We start from the raw sequence: 26,575 nt of genomic DNA on the forward strand, positions 1-26,575 counted from the left end.
AAAACCGAAATAGTAGCAGTACTATGCAATGCGGTTGTTTAATGAAATGCAGACTAATAGTACATTTGCAAATAATAATAATCATAATAATAATAATAAAGTTGCGGGCGGCGAGGCTAGCTACAAACAGGAAACCGGAAGTGACAATTACTGAAACTGGGAGGAAAACATAGCGGCGGCGCCGAGGAGGAGCTGGCTGTGTAAATGTTTTGTTTTTGTGACGGCGGAGGTAGGGGAATTCAATGAGAGGGGGGAAAAAAGATGAACTCTCGTGCCGGGACTGGATTTGAGGCTTTGCAAAGGTTTGTGCGCGTCTTCCCTCGCTCTCTTGAGCTAACACCGGACGCTAGCTTTAGCACAAAGTCCCTGAATGAATATTCACCACTGAACGGCTCCTTGTGTCATTGCGGTGTCACGTACAGGTCTAAATTATTATTATTATTTTTAATTTCATCGTGGTGTGTTTCATGAACAGCGACTCACGTAAAGGTTTAAACCGGCACGCTAAGGGAGGCTGCCTCGGGTTCGCCACCAAAGCGAGGCAGGGGAGCCGAGCCTTGCCTGAGCGAGGAGGTGTCACGTGACGCCAGGATTCGGGAGCTCACGTTTGTTTGTTTTTGTTTATTCCGGGAATCGAAAAGTGAAGGAAAAAAGTGCCAAACTATTTTTTATTTTATGGAGTTGAAATGAAACTCAAAAACAGTTTGATGACTGCATTTTTTTGCACGTTGTCATAAGTGGACTTGTCCGGAAAGAAAGGTGTCAAAAGTTAAGGTTCGGGGGACAGATCTGGCCCGCCGCATGATTCCATGCGGCCCCGCGAAGTGAAATCATGTGTGTTAACTTCTGTGATTTTTTTTTGTTCAAATCCGTACCAAAATTTCAAATTGTCATATCATAAATTATAACGGTGACAACACAGGTGTTGAAGACTAGGCCCGGGGGCCAGATCCGACCCACCAGATTATTTTATTTGGCCCGGAAAGGGAAATCATATGTGTCAACCTTCCATGATTCTTGTTCAAATCTGGACCAAAATCTCAAATTGTCATATAAACGATAACGTTGACGACACGGGTGTCAAACACAAGGCCAGGGTCCAGATCCAGCCCACCAGATTTTATGTGGCCCAGAAGGGCAAAACACGTCAACCTCCATGATTTTTGTTCAAATCTGTCCTAAAATTTAAAATTGTCATATAAATGATAATGTTGACGACACAGGTGTCCAACTCGACGCCCGGGGTCCAGATCCGGCCCGCCAGATTATTTTATGTGGCCCGGAAAGGCAAATCATATGTGCCAACCTCCATGATTCTTGTTCACATCTGTCCCAAAATTTCAAATTGTCATATAGACGATAACGTTGACGACACTGGTGTCAAACTTGAGGCCCGGGGGCCAGATCTGGCCCGCCGCATGATTTTATGTGGCCCGCGAAGCTAAATCATGTGTGTTAACTTCCGTGATGTTTGTTCAAATCTGAACCAAAATCTCAAATTGTCATATAAATGATAATGTTGACGACACTGGTGTCCAACTCGACGCCCGGGGTCCAGATCCGGCCCGCCAGATTATTTTATGTGGCCCGGAAAGGCAAATCATATGTGCCAACCTCCATGATTCTTGTTCACATCTGTCCCAAAATTTCAAATTGTCATATAGACGATAACGTTGACGACACAGGTGTCAAACTTGAGGCCCGGGGGCCAGATCTGGCCCGCCGCATGATTTTTATTTGGCCCGCGAAGCTAAATCATGTGTGTTAACTTCCGTGATGTTTGTTCAAATCTGAACCAAAATCTCAAATTGTCATATAAATGATAATGTTGACGACACAGGTGTCCAACTCGACGCCCGGGGTCCAGATCCGGCCTGCCAGATTATTTTATGTGGCCCGGAAAGCTAAATCATGTCGATTAACTTCCGTGATTTTTGTTGAAATCTCTCCTAAAATTTCAAATTGTCAGATCATAAACGATAACATTGACGACACAGGTGTCAAACTCGATGCCGAGGGCCCAGATCTGGCCCGCCATATGATTTTATGTGGCCCGCGGAGGCGAATCATATTTGTCAACTCCCATGATTCTTGTTCAAATCTGTCCAAAAATTCCAAAATTGCCATATCATAAATGCTAACATTGAGATCTTGCAAGTATTTTTTGGCTTGGAACAGAAAACAACAACACTGTCAGCCGGTTCCCAAGCAGGGAACCCAGAGACTGCCACGGGCATGAGAAGCAGACAGATCATGACTTCCACGCCAATATTTGCACGGCAGTTTCTTGAAATATCCCCCAAAAAATCACAACGTGACTTCAAGAAGTCCTGTTGGTGCTCCACTCGGCTTGTCCGACCGGTTTGCTGTCCCCTTGAACTTTTCCCGTCCGGTCGTCTTGAATTCAATTTTTTTCTTTCCTTCTTCCAGGGCACTGGCGGTTTGCTAAATGGAGTCAGAGCAGCTGTACCACAGAGGCTACTCCAGGAACAGCTACAACAGCATTGCCAGTGCCAGCAGCGACGAGGAGCTGCTCGATGGAGCTGGCATCGTCATGGACTTTCACACTACTGAGGATGACAACCTGCTAGATGGCGACGCTTCCTCCCCAGGTAGGGAGCACCTGGACCGTTCCTTCGGTGTGGAGTTTCAGTCAACCTTGGGCTGCACCCGTAGATTGTTTTCTTTTCTGTCCCCCTTTTTTAATGTTTCAAATGGTGGATCATCCATTTCCGCAGTCCCCATCCGTCCTGTGGAGCTAAGTGGCTGTGTGTTAGCATGCATGTTAGCATCGGTAGAGTAGTTTCATTTCCCCACTATCCGTTTACCGTAATTCCCGGCCTACGGCACGTGGTTATAATCTCCGGTACGCAGAGTTTAACGCTAGCATTAGTTGTTACGTAATTCGTAAGTCAGGGGTGCTAAATGTGTCGGTGTGCCACCCTGGCAGAAGCCGTGATCGGCGAACGTGGCGCCACCGGGGTGACTCGTCACGGCGCCGGGCCGCAGTGGCTCATCTCCGCCGAGGAGGTTGATCGGACGGGGAGGCGGTTTGAGCGCAGTGATGTTGTTGCTCGCGGCCGCGGGCGGCGGTGTTTATCATCGCCGCGTAGGTGGATCCGACGGGGAAGTGGTTTGGTCGCGGCGTTGTTGTCATTCGCCAGCGGCGTTGTTTTTCACCGCCGCGGAGGTGGATCAGACTGGGAGACGGTTTGGCCGTGGTGATGTCGTCGCAGGCGGCGTTGTTTGTCGACGCCGCGGAAGTGGATTGGACAGGGAGGTGGTTTGGCTGCGGTGACGTCATCGCTCGTGGCCGTGTTGGCTAGATCGGACGGGGAGGCGGTTTGGCTGCGTCGTTGTCGTCGCTGTTGCTCGCGGCCGCGGGCGGCGGTGTTTATCATTGCCGCGGAGGTGGATCAGACGGGGAGACGGTTGTGCCGTGGCGTTGTTTATCACCGCTGCAGAGCTGGATCGGACGAGGAAGTGGTTTGGCCGCGGCGTTGTTTATCACCGCCGCGCAGGTGGATCCGACGGGGAGACTGTTTGGCCGTGGTGATGTCGTCGCAGGCGGCGTTGTTTGTCGCTGCCGCGGAAGTGGATTGGACAGGGAGGTGGTTTGGCTGCGGTGACTTCGTCGCTCGTGGCCGTGGTGGCTGGATTGGACGGGGAAGTGGTTTGGCCGCGGCGTTGTTTATCACCCCCACGGAAGTGGATTGGACGGGGAGGTGGTTTGGCTGCGGTGACGTCGTCGCTCGTGGCCGTGGTGGCCGGATCGGACGGGGAAGTGGTTTGGCCGCGGTGACGTCGTCGCCTGTGGCCGAGGTGGCTGAATCGGACAGGGAAGTGGTTTGGCCGTCTCGTTGTTGTCATTCGCCGGCAGAGGTGGATTGGACAGGGAAGTGGTTTGGCCGCGGGGTTGTCGTTGACTTTTGTAGCCGCGAGGGCCGTTGTTCATCGCCAGAAGATGCAGCCAATATGGCGACCACTTGAATCTCGAATGAGACTTCCGCAACTTTGCGCATGGATGTCGTGCTCTCCGCTCATATTTATTTTTTCGTACAGACATTGAAGTGAATGTTATATATATTTTTCACGACAATATCGATTTTAGAATGTTTATAGTCATTGACACTTGACCTTTAAATAAACTAGCTTTGCTTTGTTTTGAACTATTTGCCCGTGGAATCTTCCCGTTGACATTCTTTTGAGTACGATGTGATTCATTAGTCCGTGTACCGATGCGCTCGCTTCTTTTATATCAAAAATATTTATATATATATATATATATATATATATATATATATATATATATATATATATATATATTTTTTTTTTTTCCCCGAAACACACGACGAACTCAAACTCCCAAGGAATTTACCATAACGTTTCCTGGGGTGGAAAAGGTCTCATAGAGGGGGGTGCTTGTCGGTGGTCAGCGCAGGCTCGGCGGTCTCCCCTGGCAACTGAGCAGGCCGAGCGTGTTTGTGTGCGCCCGATGATGTCATCAGGCCTGAAGTCAGCTGCTGCAGTGGCGAGAGGGAGCAAGAAGAGGGAGAGTTAGTGCAAGAGGATACACAAGCGGTCTTTTCTGCGTCGCCGCCTTGTGCCGCTGTGGTCGTGTTGCCCGGGCGGGCGAACATGGCAGCGACTGACGCGCGTCGCACCTGCGCGCAGGGAGGACTAGCTTAGCGCAGCCTAGCGTAGCCTAGCCTCCTCTTTCCGACTCTGTCCATCATCATGGAGGAGGAGGACAGGGGCGCTGACCCTTATTTTCCTTACGACGGGGGAGGGGACACCATCCCCCTGCGGGAGATCCCGAGACGAGGTACGAGTCGTAGCAAACGGGCCTTTTAACGCGCCGTTGCCATTGACGACGTCATGCTACGGAGTAAGGATAATGCGATTAAGCATGAGGCCTTGAGGGCCGTGGCGACCGCAGCCCGTCACTCTCAGTCTTGTCATGTTACATACATGTCCTACATGTTTGTGTCCAAATAGATTGGGCCCCCCCCCCCAACCCTAACCCCTCCCCTCGGGATGATCCCTATCGGGCGGTATTGATCCGCTCCGGCTTAGTGATTCGTCTTCCTTTGCACATCCTGAAAGGGCTTAATTATCCCCCGTAATAAATGAAATCCTGAAAAAGTTGCTACCAGTATTTTCAAAAGATGCTTATTTCAGTAACATGTTTGCAGTATTTGTGACAATTGCCGGTACTGTAGTACGTGACCGGTTTTACAGCCTCACTGCTGTTTTGACAGGGTCAGTAAAAAAAAAAAAAAACGTACTGGTAAAAATCACCGAGACACGGGAGTAACACAGCAGGAACACGAGGTAACGCGAGGATAGCGCTAACGGGGCCGGTTAAAAAAAAAACGTAACGGTAAAGATCAAGGAGACATGGCAGTAACACAGCAGCAACACTCTAGCACACCGCTAACGCTAGGACAGTGCTAACAGGGCTGGTTAAAAAAAAAAAAAACAGTAAAAATCACTGAGATGCAGCAGCAACACGCCAACGCGGCGCTAACACGAGCACGGCCCTGACGCTAGCAAGGCGCTAACAGGGCTGGTTTAAAAAAAAAAAATACCGGTAAAATTCACTGAGACACGGCAGTAATACAGCACGAACACGCTGGCACAGCGATAACGCGAGCACAGCGGTAACGGGCCGGAAAAAAAAAACATAGCGGTAAAAATCTCTGAGACACGGCAGTAACACATTAGGAACACGCTGGCACAGCGGTCACGCGAGGATAGCGCTAACGGCCGGTTAAAAAAAAAAAACGTAACGGTAAAAATCAAGGAGACATGGCAGTAACACAGCAGCAACACTCTAGCACAGCGCTAACGCTAGGACAGCGCTAACTGGGCCGGTTAAAAAAAAAAAAAATCACTGAGATGCAGCAGCAACACGCAAGCACAGCGATAACGCGAGCACAGCATTAACAGGGCCGGTTAAAAAAGAAACTGGTAAAAATCACTGAGACACGGCAGTAACACAGCAGCAACATGCTAGCACGGCGATAACGCGAGCACAGCATTAACAGGGCCGGTTAAAAAAGAAACTGGTAAAAATCACTGAGACACGGCAGTAACACAGCAGCAACATGCTAGCACGGCGCTAACCCGAGGGCATTGCTAACGGGTCGGGGAAAAAAAACAACTTAACAGTAAAAATCACTGAGACGCGGCGCTAACACTAGCACGCCCCTGACGCTAGCAAGATGCTAACGGGGCCGGTTAAAAAAAAAAACGTAACGGTAAAGATCAAGGAGACATGGCAGTAACACAGCAGCAACACTCTAGCACACGCTAACGCTAGGACAGTGCTAACAGGGCTGGTTAAAAAAAAAAAAAACAGGAAAAATCACTGAGATGCAGCAGCAACACGCCAACGCGGCGCTAACACGAGCACGGCCCTGACGCTAGCAAGGCGCTAACAGGGCTGGTTTAAAAAAAAAAAAAATACCGGTAAAATTCACTGAGACACAGCAGTAATACAGCACGAACACGCTGGCACAGTGATAACGCGAGCACAGCGGTAACGGGCCGGAAAAAAAAAAAACATAGCGGTAAAAATCACTGAGACACGGCAGTAACACAGTAGGAACACGCTGGCACAGCGGTCACGCGAGGATAGCGCTAACGGCCGGTTAAAAAAAAAAAAACGTAACGGTAAAAATCAAGGAGACATGGCAGTAACACAGCAGCAACACTCTAGCACAGCGCTAACGCTAGGACAGCGCTAACAGGGCCGGTTAAAAAAAAAAAAAATCACTGAGATGCAGCAGCAACACGCAAGCACAGCGATAACGCGAGCACAGCATTAACAGGGCCGGTTAAAAAAGAAACTGGTAAAAATCACTGAGACACGGCAGTAACACAGCAGCAACATGCTAGCACGGCGCTAACCCGAGGGGATTGCTAACGGGCCGGGGAAAAAAAACAACTTACCAGTAAAAATCACTGAGATGCGGCAGCAACACGCTAACGCGGCGCTAACACTAGCACGCCCCTGACGCTAGGAAGATGCTAACAGGGCTGGTTTGAAAAGAAAACAACATACCGGTAAAAATCACAGAGACACGGCAGTAACACAGCAGCAACATGCTAGCATGGCGCTAACCCGAGGGCATTGCTAACGGGCCGGGGAAAAAAAACAACTTACCAGTAAAAATCACTGAGATGCGGCAGCAACACGCTAATGCGGCGCTAACACTAGCACGCCCCTGACGCTAGGAAGATGCTAACAGGGCTGGTTTAAAAAGAAAACAACATACCGGTAAAAATCACAGAGACACGGCAGTAACACAGCAGCAACACGCTAGCACAGCAATAACGCGAGCACAGCGGTAACGGGCCGGAAAAAAAAAACATACTGGTAAAAATCACTGAGACACGGCAGTGACACAGCAGCAACACGCTGGCACAGCGCTAACGCGAGCACAGCGCGAACACTGCCACTTAAAAAAAAACAACTGGTAGAAATTCACTGAGACGTGGAAGTAACACAGTAGCAACACGCGAGCACAGCGTTAAGAGGGCCGGTTAAAAAAAACCAAACTGGTAAAAATCACTGAGACACGGCAGTAACACAGCAGCAACATGCTAGCACGGCGCTAACCCGAGGGCATTGCTAACGGGCCGGGGAAAAAAAACAACTTACCAGTAAAAATCACTGAGATGCGGCAGCAACACGCTAACGCGGCGCTAACACTAGCACGCCCCTGACGCTAGGAAGATGCTAACAGGGCTGGTTTGAAAAGAAAACAACATACCGGTAAAAATCACAGAGACACGGCAGTAACACAGCAGCAACATGCTAGCATGGCGCTAACCCGAGGGCATTGCTAACGGGCCGGGGAAAAAAAACAACTTACCAGTAAAAATCACTGAGATGCGGCAGCAACACGCTAATGTGGCGCTAACACTAGCACGCCCCTGACGCTAGGAAGATGCTAACAGGGCTGGTTTAAAAAGAAAACAACATACCGGTAAAAATCACAGAGACACGGCAGTAACACAGCAGCAATACGCTAGCACAGCAATAACGCGAGCACAGCGGTAACGGGCCGGAAAAAAAAAACATACTGGTAAAAATCACTGAGACACGGCAGTGACACAGCAGCAACACGCTGGCACAGCGCTAACGCGAGCACAGCGCGAACACTGCCTCTTAAAAAAAAAAACAACTGGTAGAAATTCACTGAGACATGGAAGTAACACAGTAGCAACACGCAAGCACAGCGTTAAGAGGGCCGGTTAAAAAAAACCAAACTGGTAAAAATCACTGAGACACGGCAGCAACACGCTAATGCGGCGCTAACACTAGCACGCCCCTGACGCTAGGAAGATGCTAACAGGGCTGGTTTAAAAAGAAAACAACATACCGGTAAAAATCGCAGAGACACGGCAGTAACACAGCAGCAACACGCTAGCACAGCAATAACGCGAGCACAGCGGTAACGGGCCGGAAAAAAAAAACATACTGGTAAAAATCACTGAGACACGGCAGTGACACAGCAGCAACACGCTGGCACAGCGCTAACGCGAGCACAGCGCGAACACTGCCACTTAAAAAAAAAAACAACTGGTAGAAATTCACTGAGACATGGAAGTAACACAGTAGCAACACGCAAGCACAGCGTTAAGAGGGCCGGTTAAAAAAAACCAAACTGGTAAAAATCACTGAGACACGGCAGTAACACAGCAGCAACACGCTGGCACAGCGCTAACGCGAGCGCAGCCCTAACAGGGCCGGTTAAAAAAAAGTAACGGTAAAAATTTACTGAGACACTGCAGTAACACAGCAGCTAAATGCTAATAGCGCCGGTGGGGGAAAAAAAAAACCCCAAAAACATACCGGTAAAAGTCACTTCCTCGGCACATATATTCCACTGGTCTCACTCTTACCTTTTCCGCTTAAGTGCCCCCTCGTGGCCAGTAGAAAAAAATGCACAAATTAGCTGCATCACCGCATAAACCGCAGGGTTGAAAGCGTGTGAAAAAAGTCGCGGCTTATAGGCCGGAAATTACGCAAATTATCGATGGATATTTTTTTCTCCGAGCGCTGTTATGGCTGTGAAACAAAAATATTTAGTCATCCCATCATATTTACATCATCAATTTATGAACTAGTTTTGGAATCAGAAATCAAGGGTAATGTGTTTTTCAACTGTTCACGTTTGGTAACACATAAATGCTTGTAATATCTCAACTTTATAATGTATGATTTATGACAATTTGAAATTTGGCGTCTAGATTTGGCGTTGCGGGCCGCATGAAATCATGTGGCAGGCCAGTTCCGGCCCCCGGGCCTTGAGTTTGACACCTGTGTTGTAGAGTCATTGCAAATGTTAAAATCCAAAAAGACAAATATGTTTTTGGGCTGGGTAAATATTGACGTCTGTCCTCGCCAATGGGATGCTAGGAAGATGCTACGGCGATAGCCAATGGGAGAACAGCTCTATCCCGCCGCACAAACCAAGATACAGGAAGTGCATCATGGGTAAAGATCGACGTCAATCCTCGCCAATGGGATGCCAGGAAGATGCTACGGCGATAGCCAATGGGAGAACAGCTCTATCCCGCCGCACAAACCAAGATACAGGAAGTGCATCATGGGTAAAGATCGACGTCAATCCTCGCCAATGGGATGCCAGGAAGATGCTACGCCGATAGCCAATGAGAGCAGCGCCATCGCGGCACTTTGAAACGAAGATGCAGGATGTTTATGTTTGGTGGAATTTCGAATCCGGTGCCTATTTTGGGCTTTCATAACCTGAATTTTTCGTTACAAGAGACGTTCGTAAGTCCAGGTACCATTGTGTGTTTTTTTTTTTTTTTTTTTTTTTCAGACCTTATGTTGAATTTCTTCCCTCACAGGGTCTAACTACGCCATGTCTAATGGGGGTGGTGCACCCAGCAGCTCCACCCACCTGCTGGACTTCCTCGAGGAGCCCATTCCCGGGGTGGGCACCTATGACGACTTCCACACCATCGACTGGGTGCGCGAGAAGTGCAAGGACCGCGAGAGGCACCGGAAGGTAACGACTCCCGTCACCGGGATGAACGGGACACATTTGGTTTTTCCCCAAACCTTTATTGAGCCGAGGTCTGGCAGTCCTCGAATGATCAATACGTCACGTTGACTAAATTCGGCGGCGAGCAGCATCGGGTCTTGTCTTCCCCAATGCGCCGCCACGCACCACAGGTCACCGCTATTCTGCCGTGTTGTCTATGTGCAGATCAACAGCAAGAAGAAGGAGTCTGCGTGGGAGTTCTCCAAGAGTCTATATGACGCCTGGTCTGGGTGGCTGGTGGTCACGCTCACAGGCTTAGCCTCCGGTAATGAACGTTGTCCTGATCATCAGCTGATATTTACTTTTAAACACACAGATAACAACACCCAAGAATGGCTCTGAGCAAAACATCGAAGCATTTCTGAAGGATTCCTTCGATGAGCCCAGATCATTCGTATTTCCACTCATATCTCAAAGTGAGGCTTTATTTTGTTGTCTGGGATGGTGTGAATATAAAATGGCTTCCTCATTGCTGAAATAAGCATATATTGCTTGGATGGCAGCATGTGGTGCTCCAAAACCTGTTGGAACCTTTCAGCGTTAATGGTGCCTTCACAGATTTGCTCTCTGTAGCCCACTTTTCCGTTGCGCCTAGTACGTCCCGAGTGAGCCCTGGAGAAGCCAGCCCGGCGCTGTTTCTGGGTGTTGTTGGCTTTCGCGTTGCACGGTAGAGCTTTATGTTCTGATATTTGTTGTTGATCCGACACCAAATCAGCGGGCAGGTGAGTGTCTCAGAGGTGAACTGACAATGGGTTCGCCGCAAGCACAAATTTGACGTGGGGAAATCGCAAACGCCGAACCGCAGCTGGGCTGGAGTTCACACGATCGGTCCGGGTCATTTTTCGTCTCCTCTCCCTCCCGGCAGGTGCCTTGGCTGGTCTGATCGACATCGCTGCCGACTGGATGAACGACCTGAAGGAGGGCGTGTGCCTGAGCGCCATGTGGTTCAATCACGAGCAGTGCTGCTGGACGTCCAATGAGACCACGTTCGCCGAAAGGGACAAGTGTCCCCAGTGGAAGAGCTGGGCTGAACTCATCCTGGGCCAGGCTGTGGTTAGCTCCGTTTGTTCGCCGGAGTCGTTGACACAGAGGAAGAACTAAATTAAGCTTGTGTTTTTACTTGTACTCCGCCCCGCAGGGTCCAGGCTCGTACATCATGAACTATTTCATGTACATCTACTGGGCACTGTCCTTCGCCTTCCTCGCCGTGTGTCTCGTCAAAGTTTTTGCTCCATACGCCTGCGGATCAGGGATCCCAGAGGTAAATGATAGAGGGACAAAGCTTTTTCGGTCCTGGCGGGCCAAGATCCGAGGCATAAGTGAACGCAACACTTTACGGCGGGGTTGTAAAACTGGTTCCACTGGCTGAAAACCCCGTCTGAATGCTTGATTACCTCATCCATCCATTTTCTACCGCTTCTCCGGGTCGGGTCGCAGGGGAAGTAGCTTCAGCAGGGATACACAGACTTCCCTTTCCCAAGCCACTTCTTCCAGCTCTTCCGGAGGGATCCCGAGGCATTCCCAGGCTAGCCGAGAGACAGAGTCTCTCCAGCGTGTCCTGGGTCGTCCCCGGGGTCTCTTTCCGGTGGAACGTGCCCGGAACACCTCACCGGGGAGGCGTCCGGCAGGCATCCAGTTCAGATGCCCCAGCCACCTAATCTGGGTCTTCTCAATGCAGAGGAGCAGCGGCTCGATACTGAGTCCCTCCCGGATGACCGAGCTTCTCATCCTATCTCCTAAGGGAGAGCCCGGACACCCTGCGGAGGAAACTCATTTTGGATGCTGGATTACCTCATATTATTCCATATACACAAATTCATGGATAGTTAATTTTGAAATTTGTTTGTTCAACTACATGATGGATCAAATTTATTTCAAAGAGGGGTGGTGGGGGGGTGTTGGTAACAAAAAACTGCTTGCAATATCTCAATATTTTTAAAAGTGAAGACAATTTGGAATTTGAAATTAATGCGCACACTCACGGGCCACATTAGATGATGTGGCGGGCCGGATCTGGTCCCCCGGGCCGCAAGTTTGACACCTGTGCTTTAGAGGGTCCGAGGATTTCCTGAAACGGTTTGGCTCTGCTGGGACAAGAATCTCTGCGTAACGAAGCCTGGAACTCTCCGTTCTTCCTATGTGCGCCAGATCAAGACCATCCTGAGTGGGTTCATCATCAGGGGATACCTGGGCAAGTGGACCCTGATGATAAAGACCATCACTTTGGTGCTGGCGGTGGCGTCGGGCCTGAGTCTAGGAAAAGAGGGTCCGCTGGTCCACGTGGCGTGCTGCTGCGGGAACATCTTCTCTTACCTCTTCCCCAAGTACAGCAAGAACGAGGCCAAGAAACGAGAGGTGGGTGCCATTTTTTTTTTTTTTTTTTTTTTTTGCTCTCTGGTTTCTATTCACAAGAGGACTTTGTCTCGCGCAGGTTCTCTCCGCCGCGTCGGCAGCTGGCGTGTCAGTGGCGTTTGGGGCGCCGATAGGCGGCGTTCTCTTCAGCCTGGAAGAGGTGAACCACAGACTACAAGGTCTTTGGATTTGTGATGACAGGATAAGACTTTCCACCTCTCCTGTCGCCCCTCCAGGTGAGCTACTACTTCCCGCTCAAGACACTCTGGCGCTCCTTTTTCGCCGCCCTGGTGGCCGCCTTTGTCCTGCGTTCCATCAACCCGTTTGGAAACAGCCGCCTGGTTCTGTTCTACGTGGAGTACCACACGCCCTGGTACCTGTTCGAGCTCCTCCCCTTCATCCTTCTGGGTGTTTTCGGGGGCCTGTGGGGTGCCTTCTTCATCCGAGCCAACATCGCTTGGTGTCGGCGTCGGAAGTCAACCCGCTTTGGCAAGTACTTTGGTATCGCTGAGGTCCAAAACCTGTTTCAGGGGTTCACAGTACTCATTTCGTCTTTAATCTCAGGGAAGTATCCAGTTTTGGAGGTGATCCTGGTGGCGGCCATCACGGCCGTAGTCGCGTTCCCCAACCCGTACACCCGGCAGAACACCAGCGAGCTGATAAAGGAGCTCTTCACCGACTGCGGCCCGCTCGAGTCCTCGCAGCTCTGCCAGTACCGCAGCCAGATGAACGGCAGCAAGGCCTTTACGGAAAACCCCAACCAGCCCGCCGGGCCTGGCGTGTACACCGCCATCTGGCAGCTATGCCTCGCTCTCGTCTTTAAAATCATAATGACCATATTTACATTTGGCCTCAAGGTGAGCTTGTCTTTTGACGCTTGTACGATCCATCCACATTTGAGACCAAAACAAACCAGTTCTGCTCTTCCTCCAGGTCCCATCAGGCTTGTTCATTCCTAGCATGGCCATCGGGGCCATCGCAGGGCGAATCGTGGGCATCGCCGTGGAGCAGCTGGCGTATTACCACCACGACTGGTTCCTGTTCAAAGAGTGGTGTGAGGTGGGGGCGGACTGCATCACGCCAGGGCTCTATGCCATGGTGGGGGCGGCGGCCTGCCTTGGTGAGTCTCATGAATTAGGGAGGCGTAGACTTCAAATGTAAGAATTTAGGTTTGGGGTCAGAGTTAGGGTTGGGGTTAAGGGTTAGGAACCCCCCTCTCATTGCACTGAGAGGAGATGAATGCACGGTCCTTCCCCCGGTGTGCCGTCCTCCCTGGTACTGGGACGTTTGACACCAGTTGTTATATCTGGAAGTATTGAGGTCAGGATGGGAGCATCTACGGCCTGACTTGGGGAGTCTTAGGAACGGGGGAGGCGTAGACTTCAAATGTAAGAATTTAGGGTTGGGGTCAGAGTTAGGGTTGAGGTAAGGGTTAGGAACGCCCCTCTCATTGTGCTGAGAGGAGGTGAATGCACGGTCCTTCCCCCCGGTATGCCCGTCTTCCCTGGAACCGGGACGGTTGATGCAGGTTGTTCAATCTTGAAGTATTGAGGTCAGGATGGGAGCATCTACGGCCTGACTTGGGGAGTCTTATGAATGGGGGAGGCGTAGACTTCAAATGTAAGAATTTAGGGTTGGGGGTCAGGGTCAGGGTTAGGGTTTAGGGTTAGTTAGGTAACGGTTATGCTAACCAAACATTCTCTTTGTTCTCCTCTGCAGGAGGCGTGACCCGCATGACGGTCTCCTTGGTGGTCATCGTCTTCGAGCTGACCGGCGGCCTCGAGTACATCGTGCCCCTCATGGCTGCCGTCATGACCAGCAAATGGGTGGGCGACGCTTTCGGCCGCGAGGGGATCTACGAGGCACACATCCGTCTCAACGGGTACCCCTTCCTGGACGCCAAAGAGGAATTCACCCACACGACGCTCGCGAGGGAGGTGATGAGGCCGCGCCGGTGCGACCCGCCGCTCGCTGTGCTGACGCAGGATGACCTGACCGTGGAGGACCTGCAGAGTGTCATCAACGAAACCAGTTATAATGGTTTTCCGGTGATCGTGTCCAAGGAGTCCCAGAGGCTTGTGGGTTTTGCTCTGCGCAGAGATATCACCATCGCCATAGGTAACCTTCTGCGCGTCTTGGGTCTTTCAAAGTCTTGAACGCGGGAGATTTGAGTGGACAAACGGTCCAGGGTTAGTGGGGAACCACTAGCGGTGATTATTATGATCTGTTCTATGTACTGCTTATCCTCAGCGTATTTTGGGTGCGAGATCCGCACATAAGGAGAGTTTAGTCTCCGCTTAACTTTACCGTGCATGTTTTTGGGTAATGTGGGAGAAAACCAGACCAGACCAAAATTGATGTCTGCACGCCCTGGTGGAGCGATGTGTGTAATTACAGAGCCCCACGAGGTCCAAGCCCACCACATGATTTTATGTGGCCCGCGAAGCTAATTCCTGCGCGTTAACTTCCGTAATTTTTGTTCATGTCAGAATCCAAATTTCAAACTGTCATATCATAAATGATAAAGTTGACGACACAGGTGTCAAAGTCAAGGCCTGGGGGCCAGATCTGGCCCGCCAAATGATTTTATGTGGCCCACGAAGCAAAATCTTGCGCATTAACTTCCGTAATTTTTGTTCATATCTGTTCCAAAATATCAAACTGCCATATCATAAATGATAACGTTGACGACACAGGTGTCATACTCAAGGCCTCGGGGCCAGATCTGGCCCGCTACATGATTTATTTGGCCCGCGAAGCTAAATCTTGCGCGTTAACTTAAGTAAATTTTGTTCATATCAGTACCAAAATTTCAAACTGTCATATCATAAATGATAAAGTTGATGACACAGGTGTCAAACTCAAGGCCTCGGGGCCAGATCCGGCCAGCTGCCCGATTGTATGTGGCCCGCGAAGCAAAATCTTGCGCATTAACTTCCGTAATTTTTGTTCATATCTGTTCCAAAATATCAAACTGTCATATCATAAATGATAACGTTGTTGACACTTGGGTCAAACTCAAGGCCTGGGGGCCAGATCCAGCCTGCTGCCTGATTTTATGTGGCCCGCGAAGCAAAATCTTGCGCATTAACTTCCCTAATTTTTTTCATATCTGTACCAAAATATCAAACTGTAATATCGTAAATGACAGCGTTGACGACACAGGTGTCAAACTCAAGGTCCAGGGTCCAGCTCCGGCCCGCCACATGATTTTATGTGGCCCGTGAAGCTAAATCGTGTGTATTAACTTGTGAATTTTGTTCGAATCTGTCCCAAAATATCAAACTGTCATATCATAAATAATAACGTTGTCGACACAGGGGTCAAACTCAAGGCCTGGGGGCCAGATCTGGCCCGCTGCATGATTTTATGTGACCCGTGAAGCTAAATCGTGTGTATTAACTTGTGAATTTTGTTTGAATCTGTCCCAAAATAACAAACTGTCATATCATAAATGATAACGTTGTCGACACAGGGGTCAAACACAAGGCGCGGGGGCCAGATCCGGCTAACTTCCGTAATTTGTGTTCATATCTGCACCAAAATATCTAACTGTAATGTCATAAATGACAGTGTTGACGACACAGGTGTCAAACTCAAGGCCCGGGGACCAGATCCGGCCCGCCGCATGATTTTATGTAGCCCGCGAAGCTAAATCGTGTGTATTAACCTCTGTGATTTTTTTTTTTTTTTTGTTCATATCTGTCCCAAAATAATATAACATATTGTACATTTCCATTTATCTTCTGAAAATATTTTAAGGGTGCCAGTGATGGTGAGCACAGCTCTTGCTCGCTCTTGGTTTATGAAAAAATTGATGATCCCAGGCCTAAACATCCTAAAACCTTGCCTCCCTTCTTCCTCTCTGACAGAGAACGCTCGGCGCAAACAAGAGGGCATCATGCTGAACTCCAGGGTGTACTTCACTCAACACGCCCCCACCCTACCCGCCGACAGCCCCCGCCCCCTCAAGCTGCGCTCCATCCTCGACATGAGCCCCTTCACCGTCACCGACCACACCCCCATGGAGATTGTGGTGGACATCTTCAGGAAGCTGGGGCTGCGCCAGTGCCTGGTCACTCACAATGGGTGAGTGAAGCTTGTCCCAGGGTGAAGTTCCGCCTGGCTGTAAACCCCCCCCCCCACACACACACACCAACACCCCCACCCCCGCACTAGAGAAGCGGCGCCGACGTCGCCAGCTGTGCGAGTAACGGGTGTGTGTTTCAGGATCATCTCCCTGCTTTCACTACCTTTGCGGCAAGGGTGGGTTTGTTAGGAAGAGCTGCAGCCGCGGATTTGCCACTTTCTCGCAGTTTTAGCTCGTAGTGGTAGAAGCCGTCGCGGAGGGCTGGATCAATAGTTTTAGCACATTCGTGCAGCTGTCATGAAGATCCGGAGCGAAGAACTGTATCCGTAAATCTGCTACGTTGTCGCAGCTATAATAGCAGTAGTAGTAATAGCCGTAGTAGTGTCACGCCTTAGATCTGTCCTGCATAAGGCGCTAGCGAAGTACGCAGTACGGCTACAACTTTAGCCGCAGCAGTAGCGAAGAGCTGTAAATTGAATAACACTGCGTTCGATTTCCAGTGGGTACGGAAAGTATTCAGACCCCCATATATTTTTGATTATGATTTCATATTTTCCCCATTAAGCTAGAGACTCTTAACTCGGTATTTAGCTGTCGGACCCTTCTGAGGTAATACAGCCATGAGTCTTTTTGGGAATGATGCAACAAGTTTTTCCAGATCTGGATTTGAGGATCCTCTGCCTCTGCCTTTGCAGATCCTCTCCAGTTCTGTCGAGTTTGATGGTGAACATTGGTGGACAGTCGTTTTCTGGATGCTCAATTGGGTTGAAGTCGGGGCTCTAGTTGGGCCATTCAAGAACAGTCCCGGAGTTGTTTTGAAGCCACTCCTTTGTTATTTTAGCTGCGTTGCTTTGTGTCGTTGTCTTGTTGGAAGTGAACCTTTGGCCCAGTCTGAAGTCCTGAGCTCTCGGGAGAAGGTTTTGGTCCAGGATATCCCTGTACTTGGCCGCATTCATCTGTCTTACAATTGATTTCATGTGTTTTGCACTTGCGTCGGGCCTCGCGTGGTGGAGGTCTGCAGCGATGGTGGACTTTCTAGAACTGTCTCCCGCCTGCATCCCTGGAGCTCAACCACGGCGATCTTTGAGTTCTTCTTTACCTCTCTCACCAAGGCTCTTCTCCTCCAGCCAGCTCCAGGAAGGTTTCTGATCGAGGATTATGGAGGCCACTTGTGGTCTTAGGAACCTTAAGGTGTAACCTTGGCCAGATCTGTGCCCTATCACAATTCGGTCTCTCTCACCAAGGCTCTTCTGCTCCGGCCAGCTCTAGGAAGGTTTCTGGTCGAGGGTTATGGAGGCCACTTGTGTTCACATAAAATCATGCGGGGGCCCAGATTTGGCCCCCGGGCCTTCAGTTTGACACCCGTGTTGTCAACGGTGTCATTTATATGACAAGTTGAAATTTTGGTGCAGATTTGAACAAACATAACAGAAGTTAATAAGAATTATTTAGCTTTGTGCGCCACATAAAATCATGCGGGGGGCCGGATCAGGCCCCCGGGCCTCGACTTTGACACCGGTGCCCGAAATTGTCCCGTCGGTATGAATTTGAGGGCAACTGGTTGCGCGTTTCTGCGGGCTCTGTATTTGGCTGCCGACCAGTTCAGGGTCGACACGGGGGAGCAGCGGCTCGAATCCGAGCCCCAATGTTCTCCTTTTTCCCCCACTAGGGCCACGCTTTCATTTCCTGTCTTACTTCCTGTTATTGATCAGTATTCTCAGGTTCTCTCTCCCCCCCCTCCACCCACCACCTTTCCTCCCCCAACCCAGAAACTCACAGCGTCTAATATTTCTCCCTCTCTCTCTCTCTCTCTCTGCTGCCCCCCCTGCAGGCGGCTTCTCGGCATCATCACGAAAAAGGATATCCTGCGTCACATGGCTCAAATGGCCAATCAGGATCCCGAGTCCATCATGTTCAACTGATCCGCCCCTTTCAGGACGGGCGGGGGTGGGGGGAGGGATGGTCAATCTGTGACATACTGACTTTTATTATTTTTCATGTTCCAGATGGCGCAATCAGGCGTGCAATATTTTTTTTTTTCCAACACTGATCCATCCATTATTGTGAAGTCCCCCCCCCCCCCCCCAAAAAAAAAAAAAAGAATTATGTGATTTACTTCCCACCACGACTAACCCCCCCCCCCCCCATTTACTGCTGGACCTTTCGAATCACCGCTCTGAAATTGCGCGTAGGCGCGAGCGTCAAAACGGGACGGTCTGCGTGCGCTGTGATTGGCCGGCCCGAAGTCAGCTGACAAATCTACCCCCCCCCCCCCCGTCTCGCTTTAATTTATCAAGTCATGCGTTGTTGTGATGATTCGCGCTTTTTTTTTTGATTGTACATTTGAAACGTGGTGAATTAAATTTTGGAGCTCAATTGTCAGGCTTGTTTTGGAATCGCTCACTTTTTTTTGGGGGGGGGGTTTTCAACCGTTGTTCATGTTCGGCGACAAAAAAATAATGCTGAGAATATCTTTTATCATTTGTGATGTATAACAATTTGACATTTTGGTACAGATTTGCACAAGAATCACGGAGGTTTGCCTTCGCGGGGCGCATTAAATCACGTGGCGGGCCGCGATCTGGCCCCCGGCCTCGACTTTGGCACCTCTGCCTTACGGAATTTGATGGCTCATTTTCGGTCAATTGAAGACTAAATTGCCCGTAGGTGTAAAGTGTTTGTGTGCCTTGCGATTTGCCTTCGCGGGCTGCATTAAATCACGCGGTGGGCCGCAATATGGACCACGGGCCTTCACTTTGACACCTGTGCCTTATGCAGTTTGATGGCTCATTCTCGGTCAACTTAAGACTAAAATGCCCGTTGGTGTAAAGTGTTTATATGTGCTCTACGATTGGCTGGGGATCTCGTGATTTGCCTTCGCGGGCCGCAATCTCAATCTGGCACTCAGGCCTCGAGTTTGACACCCGTGCCAAATGCAGTCTGATGGCTCATTTTAGGTCAATTGAAGACTAAATTGCCCGTAGGTGTAATGTGCCCTGCGATTGGCTGGTGATCGGCCTTTGCGGGCCACCTTAAATCACATGGTGGGCCTCGATCTGGCCCTTGGGCCTTGAGTTTGATAGCTGTGCCATATTCAGTTTGATGCCTCATTTTAGGTCAATTGGAGACGAAATTGCCCGTAGGTGTAGTGTTTATATGTGCCCTGCGATTGGCTGGCAATCTCATGATTTGCCTTCGCGGGCCGCAATCTGGGCCTCGGGCCTCGAGTTTGACACCCGTGCCAAATGCAGTTTGACGGCTCATTTTCGGTCAATTGAAGACTAACTTGCCCGTAGGTGTAACGTGCCCTGCGATTGGCTGGTGATCTGCCTTTGGGGGCCACCTTAAATCACATGGTGGGCCTCGATCTGGCCCTCGGGCCTCGAGTTTGACACCTGTGCCATATGCATTTTGATGGCTCATTTTGGGTCAATTGAAGACTAAATTGCCCGTAGGTGTAGAGTGTTTATATGTGCCCTGCGATTGGCTGGCAATCTCATGATTTGCCTTCGCGGGCCGCAATCTGGGCCTCGGGCCTCGAGTTTGACACCCGTGCCAAATGCAGTTTGACGGCTCATTTTCGGTCAATTGAAGACTAAATTGCCCGTAGGTGTAGAGTGTTTATATGTGCCCTGCGATTGGCTGGCAATCTCATGATTTGCCTTCGCGGGCCGCAATCTGGGCCTCGGGCCTCGAGTTTGACACCCGTGCCAAATGCAGTTTGACGGCTCATTTCCGGTCAATTGAAGACTAAATTGCCCGTAGGTGTAAAGTGCTTAGGTGTGCCCTGCGATTGGCCGCATAAAATCAGGTGGCGGGCCTCGATCCGGCCCTCGGCCCGGCCCTCGGGCCTCGACTTTGACACCATCGCTCATTTCAGGCCAATTTCAGACTAAATTGGCAAAATACTAAATGAAATCAAACAACTAAAATGACAGAAGCAACATTTCCCGCCCATTTTTTTTTTTTTAATCACTTCTATTTCCTACAAAGGCATCAGGAGAGCACCGGTAAGAGCAAAGCAGAAAAGTTGCCGAAATGTCCCACGATATTCAGTCGATAATGTAACAATAACCCCTCCCCGCCCAAAAAAAAAATTTCGGGGAAAAAAATTGTCAACAAATCTGCGTTGCTAAATTTGATCATGGAAAAAAAATGGATGATACAAAGGTCGGGGGACGAGGGGGGGTGTAACGGAAATTCCGAAGCGTTTCTTTTGCTGATGAGTTTACATTCAAGTGCGAGAAGAAAAGAATCGCCGGCGTGCGATTGGTCAGTCGGGTCACACGTGACTCTCGTAAAAAACCTGGCAAGGGGGGAGGCTGTCGGCTGCGGGCTCTTTGCCGCGATTCCCTTCCGCGTCGCCGTCGTGCGGCGGGACGGCATCCGGTTCCAGCTGCAGGTGAACCGACACCTGGATGGCGATGTGCTGCGGCTGCTCCTGGACCGACGAGTTGTCGGAGTCCGCGGCGGGTGACTCGCTGCGCTCCAGCTGCCGCCCTCGCTCCCGCAGGAGGGTAAACACGTCCCTCGGGCCGGCGTCGCCGCCTCCGCCGCGCTCCCTCCCCTCGGGCGCCTGCCGGAGGAAGGTGTGCCTCATCTCCTCCGCGCCCACCACCTCCAGGATCTCCTCCACGAAGGTGCGGCAGTTCATGATGAGCGGCGGCAGCGGGATGCTGCGCGCCAGCTCCTCGATGTAGCGCGCCAGCTCCATGGTCTTGAACTGCGTCACCTTGGCCAGCTCCAGCGTCTTGGTGGAGGTGATGATGGGGATGCGCTTGGCGATCTCAAAGGCCTTCTGCAGTTTCTCGGCGCCCTCCGTGCGGAAGAACTCGTTGATGGCTTTCTCCGTCTTCTTCAGGTGGCTGCTCATCATGCACAGCCGCGTCACGTTGAGCGCCATGATGATGCTGAAGGTCACCAGGCACACCACCATGTAGTAGACGCCCATGTCGCCCTTGGTGAAAACCACGCGCAGCGTCACGGTGCAGTTGGAGGCGCCGTGCGGGTTGGACGCCACGCAGGTGTACTTGCCGCGGTCGCTGAATTCGATGCCGGTGATGTTGAGGATGCCGTTTTCCAGCAGCCCCCACTTCCCGCCTGCGGAGAGACACGAAGGGAGAAGGGGCGTCAGGTTTTGCCAAACCCCACGTGGATCCAGAATGAGTCGGCGAGCACCGCGAAGGATGAGCTGCAGAGGCCGTTAGCCGAGCTCGGCTCGCTCGTCGGGACTCCGCGTCGTTCCCGTCCGAATAATCAACATTATTCGCAGCCACGGGTTCGAATCCGTACGGAAATATTCCTCCGTCTTCCCGATTATCGATACTGCTGTTTACCTTCGGCAACCGGGGAGGCCGCTAGCCGAGCTCGGCTCGCTCGTCGGGACTCCGCGTCGTTCCCGTCCGAAGAACCATCCGGATACTCAACATTATTCGCAGCCACGGGTTCGAATCCGTACAGAAGTATTCCTCCGTCTTCCCGATTACCCATACTGCTGTATACCTTCGGAAACCGGGGAGGCCGCTAGCCGGGGCTAATGGCCTCCGCAGCGCGCCCAACCTCAGCTTAACCTATTGGATGCACGGTTCATGCCAAGCACTGGATTTCCCCTTTAATGAGTTCTACAGTTCTTTAAAGTCCACCTCCAGAATGGCTTCTTGTTTGCGTGTTCAAACTTGGGTGACTCTCTGCCATGACGCGGTTCCGGCCAAACCAACGTGACAAGCGTCCCGTGTATCACCCAATCACTTATTTGAGTGTTTTGCCGTGACAATGTGAAATTTTGGTCCAGATTTTCATAAGACTCAAGGACGTTGATACATGATTTGACTTCACAGGCCGCATTAAATCACGTGGCGGGCCTCGAGCTGGCCCTCGGGCCTCGACTTTGTCACCTGTGCCATATCCAATTTGATGGTATATTTAAGTCAATTGAAGACTAAATTGCCCGTAGGTGTAAATTGGACTGCGAATTGTTTATATGTGACCTGTGATTGGCTGGCGACTTGTGATTTGCCATCGCAGGCCGCAATAAATCACGTGGCGGGCCGCGATCTGGCCCCTGGACCTCTACTTTGACACCTGTGCCATATGCAGTTTGATGGCTCATTTTAGGTCAATTGAAAACTAAATTGCCCGTAGGTGTAAATTAGAGTGCAAATTGTTTAGATGTGCCCTGCGATTGGCTGGTGACTTACCTTTGCGGGTCACATTAAAACACGTGGCGGGCCTCGATCTGGCCCCCGGGCCTCGACTTTGACACCTGTGCCATATGCAATTTGATGGCTCATTTGAGGTCAATTGAAGACTAAATTGCCCGTAGGTGTAAATTGAAGTGAAAATTGTTTATATGTGCACTGCGATTGGCTGGTGATTTACCTTTGCGGGCCACATTAAATCACGTAGCAGGCCACGATCCAGCCCCCGGGCCTCGACTTTGACACCTGTGCCATATGCAATTTGATGGCGCATTTGAGGTCAATTGAAGACTAAATTGCCCGTGGGAGTAAATTGAAGTGAAAATTATATCTGCCCTGCGATTGGCTGGTGACTTCCCTTCGCGGGCCGCGGTCTGGCCCCCAGGCCTCGACTTTGACACCTGTGTCACATGCAGTTTGGTGGCTCATTTTGGGTCATTTTCCTGACCCAATGTGTAAACCAGGGAGGAGGGGGGGGGGGTGATGTCGGTTTTTCGTGCCTTACCGCCACTGCCGTCCGTGTCCACGAGGTGGCCGTGCGAGTTGAACCACTTGATGCTGGGGAATGGGTCGCCGGTGACGTTGCAGTTGATCAGCACGCAGCTCCCCTCGCGGGCGATGAGCTGGCTGGCGGTGGCGAGCACGGCCGGGACGGAACCAACCCCGTCTGTGCCGCTTCCATCTCCCGACGAGGAAGCGGCGGCGGCGGCGTGCCAGGCGACGAGTGACGCCAGCAGGACTAACCCGAGTCCGGCGGACCGCAACATGATTTCCGGAGACTGGCGCAGCCGCCGCACTCAAGTGATTGGCTATCTTGGCTGAGCGGCGGGAAACATCTCACTGAAAAACAAAAATGTTACAAATCTCTTCAAACAAAATATTCGAATATGACAGGACAGTAGAGGCCATGGATGGGGAATATCTTGCTTCTCTGAATCCATTTTCCTCGTTTATCTAGCCCGGTTGACTCAAGATCCTCAACCGCAGTCTACATTGTCTCAGACCCCCTCCTGTTTTCCAGAACTTTGGATTCCAACCTGACCTCCAGCTGCCACATCAAATCAATCGCAAAAACTGCATTTTACCCTCTGAAGAACGTCTCGAGAGTGAAGACTCGCGTGTGTCGAGCGGACCGGGAGAGGCCCATCCGCGCGCAAGTAGATTTGACTATTGTAACAGTCTTCTGTAAATAAAGCAGAGCAAATAAAATAAATAGATTTGAATAGATTTATAAATGTATTGAACATTTTCAATGTAGATCATTTAATGTAGAATATTGATAAATGACTTAATAAATAATGAATTTAATTTCAATGACAATATTCATTTAGAATTATATATAAATAAATTTGCTTTGCTTAAGTGTTTCTGTCCTTTTTAAATCTTGTAATCTCGTTGGGGGGGTCCAATGATTTTGACAGAAATGATCATTTGATTTATAATATTGATTAATTAAATGACTAAAAATACATAATTTAATTTCAATTACAATATTTATTTAGAATTATATACAAATAAATTTGCTTTGCTTGAGTATTTGACCGTTTTAAATATCGTAATCTAGTTGGGGGTGCAATTATTTTGACAGAAATGAAGATCATTTAATTTATAATATTGGTAAATTAGATGACTAATAATAAATAATGAATTTAATTTCAATTACAATATTTATTTAGAATTAAATACAAATAAATTTGCTTTGCTTGAGTATTTATGTCATTTTTAAATCTCGTAATCTCGGTGGGGGGTGCAATTATTTTGACAGAAATGAAGATCATTTGATTTAAAAAATACATAATTCATTTAATTTCAATTACAATATTTATTTTGAATTATATACAAATAAATTTGCTTTGCTTGAGTATTTCTGTCCTTTTTAAATCTCGTAATCTAGTTGGGGGGTGAAATTATTTTGACAGAAATGTAGATCATTTAATTTATAATGTTGATAAATTAAATGAATATTAATAAATATAAATAATTAATGATTTGAATTGAAATTGTATCCCCTTTTTACATCTCGTTAGAATTTAGTTGGGGGAAGAAATTATTTTGACAGAAATGTAGATCATTTAATTTCGAATATTGATAAATTAAAGGACTTTAATGATAAATACAAATAATTCGTGATTTTAATTTAGATTTTATGTCCTTTTCACATCTCGTTATAATCAAGTTGGGTTGGTGAAATTATGCAATCGCTTCCCCAAGTAGACACAGGAGGATTTATTAAAAATGGGTGCGTTTCCCAATTTTGAAGCGAAAAATTTGAATTTGGAAAGAAAAAGGGGCGCAGTGTTCTTCCTGGGTTAATATCGTCATTGAACGCAAGATCAGGCCAAACATATTTTAAAAAAAATGGAATCTAATATCGCGAAACATATCCATATATAACCTCAAAAAACGTTGTTTTATACACCATCAGTATGTATAATTACATTTCCACAGAATAAAATGTATGGATATTTTTTCGCCGTTCAGCTCAAACGGGTGTGGGATACGGCTATTAACTGGACGGTGGTTCTTTGTCACGGGACGCTTCAAAGTAACGAGACACTTGGAATTGTCGATAAAAAAAAACGAACAGAAACGTTCCACATCGGTCGCCAAGGACTAAATATGAAATATTTTACGTTTTATCTTGGAAGAACGTCGCAGTGTGGGCGCACTGGAGGGGGTAAACGGCCCTCCACACAAGATGTCGACGACGTAACCAGACTTGTCGAAAGTCATGGCGGTCTTTGGCTTTGAAAAAATATGTGTATATATATATATATATTTCTACTGACCTACTTTGGTACTCACATCAGGGCTCGTCACCAGTTGCAACGATGCTCGAGTCCCGACCCAGTGCGAAGTGAACCGCTTTTCTTTTTCTTCTTCCTTGTGCCCCCCCCTAAACAGCCGAGGCACTAGGGGGCGCTGTTTTGAGTTTCATTTGGCTCGCAAGAAGGGAAGTCGGAGACGTAAATGACGTCACCGTCGAAGCCCCTCTGCGAAAGCTTCCGCTTGTTGAAAATTACACGGTGTTTATGCAACGTTCAAGCACGTAAGTGGAAACCAAGCAACTAAATAATTTTATTTACAACAGACACATTTAAATATTCTCGCACACCAATTTCACCATAAGGTGCGTTGGAAAACTCTTTCCGGGCGCGTTCTCCGCTGAACCGGAACCTGCCACTTGAGTTCATTCAACTGACACATTCAATATGGCGGGTGAACTTACCGCATCCCTAATAGTAGCCAACATGTACATCGAGTAAATTTATACAAAGTAAACCACGCTCTGTCTCTGGGTGCCGCGGTGCAGGGGGAGGACATCGGACTGAATTACCGAAAGGACAACAACTACGCCGTCATGATGGCCGCCATCTTGGTACTCTCAAAACGTGCGGAAGACACGATTGACTGGTTGGAATATGGTGAGGTGTTTCTCAAAAGTTTGTCATGTAAAATTAAAACTGGTCATGTAAGCTTGACATTTTTTTTCCAGTTCTGGTAACATGAAGGATTTTCAATTCGACTTGGATATTACCTCGGCCCCGATTTCCGTGATGTTTAATTTTCCCGTAATATGCTGTGAAGCACGATCATCATAACATAAACTGTCAGAAAATTGAAATTTTTCTTCCTCGCGTTTGAAAATCTAATTCAATTTGCAGAGTTCTGAATGATGAAATTCATAACAAAAAAAATTCACAGAAAAAAAAGAAACCTTTACAAACAAACTTTAACAGTGTCAAAGTAAATCTTTTGTAACTTGACCTGGGCAGGTCGGACCGGTTGTTTTGGGAGTATCAAGATGGCGGATGGCGACTCCAGTTTTGGCGGCCAATGAGCGATCAGTT

General features: G+C 49.1%; 2 protein-coding genes across 6 annotated transcripts; one reads left to right on the top strand and one right to left on the bottom strand.

The window, feature by feature from the left end:
- Positions 1–123: 123 nt before the first annotated feature.
- Positions 124–18,608, top strand: clcn3 (chloride channel 3). Of its 2 annotated transcripts, XM_061808438.1 has the most exons (14): positions 124–302; positions 2,431–2,612; positions 9,889–10,049; positions 10,251–10,350; positions 10,951–11,138; positions 11,224–11,346; positions 12,234–12,440; positions 12,517–12,597; positions 12,674–12,926; positions 13,002–13,294; positions 13,371–13,557; positions 14,157–14,555; positions 16,310–16,526; positions 18,359–18,608. In XM_061808438.1, the coding sequence occupies exons 2-14, from the start codon at positions 2,450–2,452 to the stop codon at positions 18,447–18,449; spliced, it is 2,463 nt and encodes an 820-aa protein (XP_061664422.1). In that variant the 5' UTR covers positions 124–302; positions 2,431–2,449; the 3' UTR covers positions 18,450–18,608. The 2 variants fall into 2 exon arrangements, with proteins under 2 accessions (XP_061664422.1, XP_061664423.1); XM_061808439.1 differs by lacking the exons at positions 124–302; positions 2,431–2,612 and adding an exon at positions 4,466–4,825.
- Positions 18,480–26,529, bottom strand: mfap3l (microfibril associated protein 3 like). Of its 4 annotated transcripts, XM_061808458.1 has the most exons (4): positions 25,514–26,529; positions 23,810–23,907; positions 23,230–23,564; positions 18,480–21,627 (listed from the first exon to the last, which is right to left on the bottom strand). In XM_061808458.1, the coding sequence occupies exons 3-4, from the start codon at positions 23,489–23,491 to the stop codon at positions 20,810–20,812; spliced, it is 1,080 nt and encodes a 359-aa protein (XP_061664442.1). In that variant the 5' UTR covers positions 23,492–23,564; positions 23,810–23,907; positions 25,514–26,529; the 3' UTR covers positions 18,480–20,809. The 4 variants fall into 4 exon arrangements, with proteins under 4 accessions (XP_061664442.1, XP_061664441.1, XP_061664443.1 ...); XM_061808457.1 differs by lacking the exon at positions 23,810–23,907 and having other exon boundaries at positions 25,530–26,529; XM_061808459.1 differs by lacking the exon at positions 23,810–23,907 and having other exon boundaries at positions 25,518–26,529.
- Positions 26,530–26,575: the final 46 nt, after the last annotated feature.

This window comes from Syngnathoides biaculeatus, chromosome 21, assembly GCF_019802595.1.
Source record: "Syngnathoides biaculeatus isolate LvHL_M chromosome 21, ASM1980259v1, whole genome shotgun sequence".
Classification (NCBI taxonomy): domain Eukaryota; kingdom Metazoa; phylum Chordata; class Actinopteri; order Syngnathiformes; family Syngnathidae; genus Syngnathoides; species Syngnathoides biaculeatus.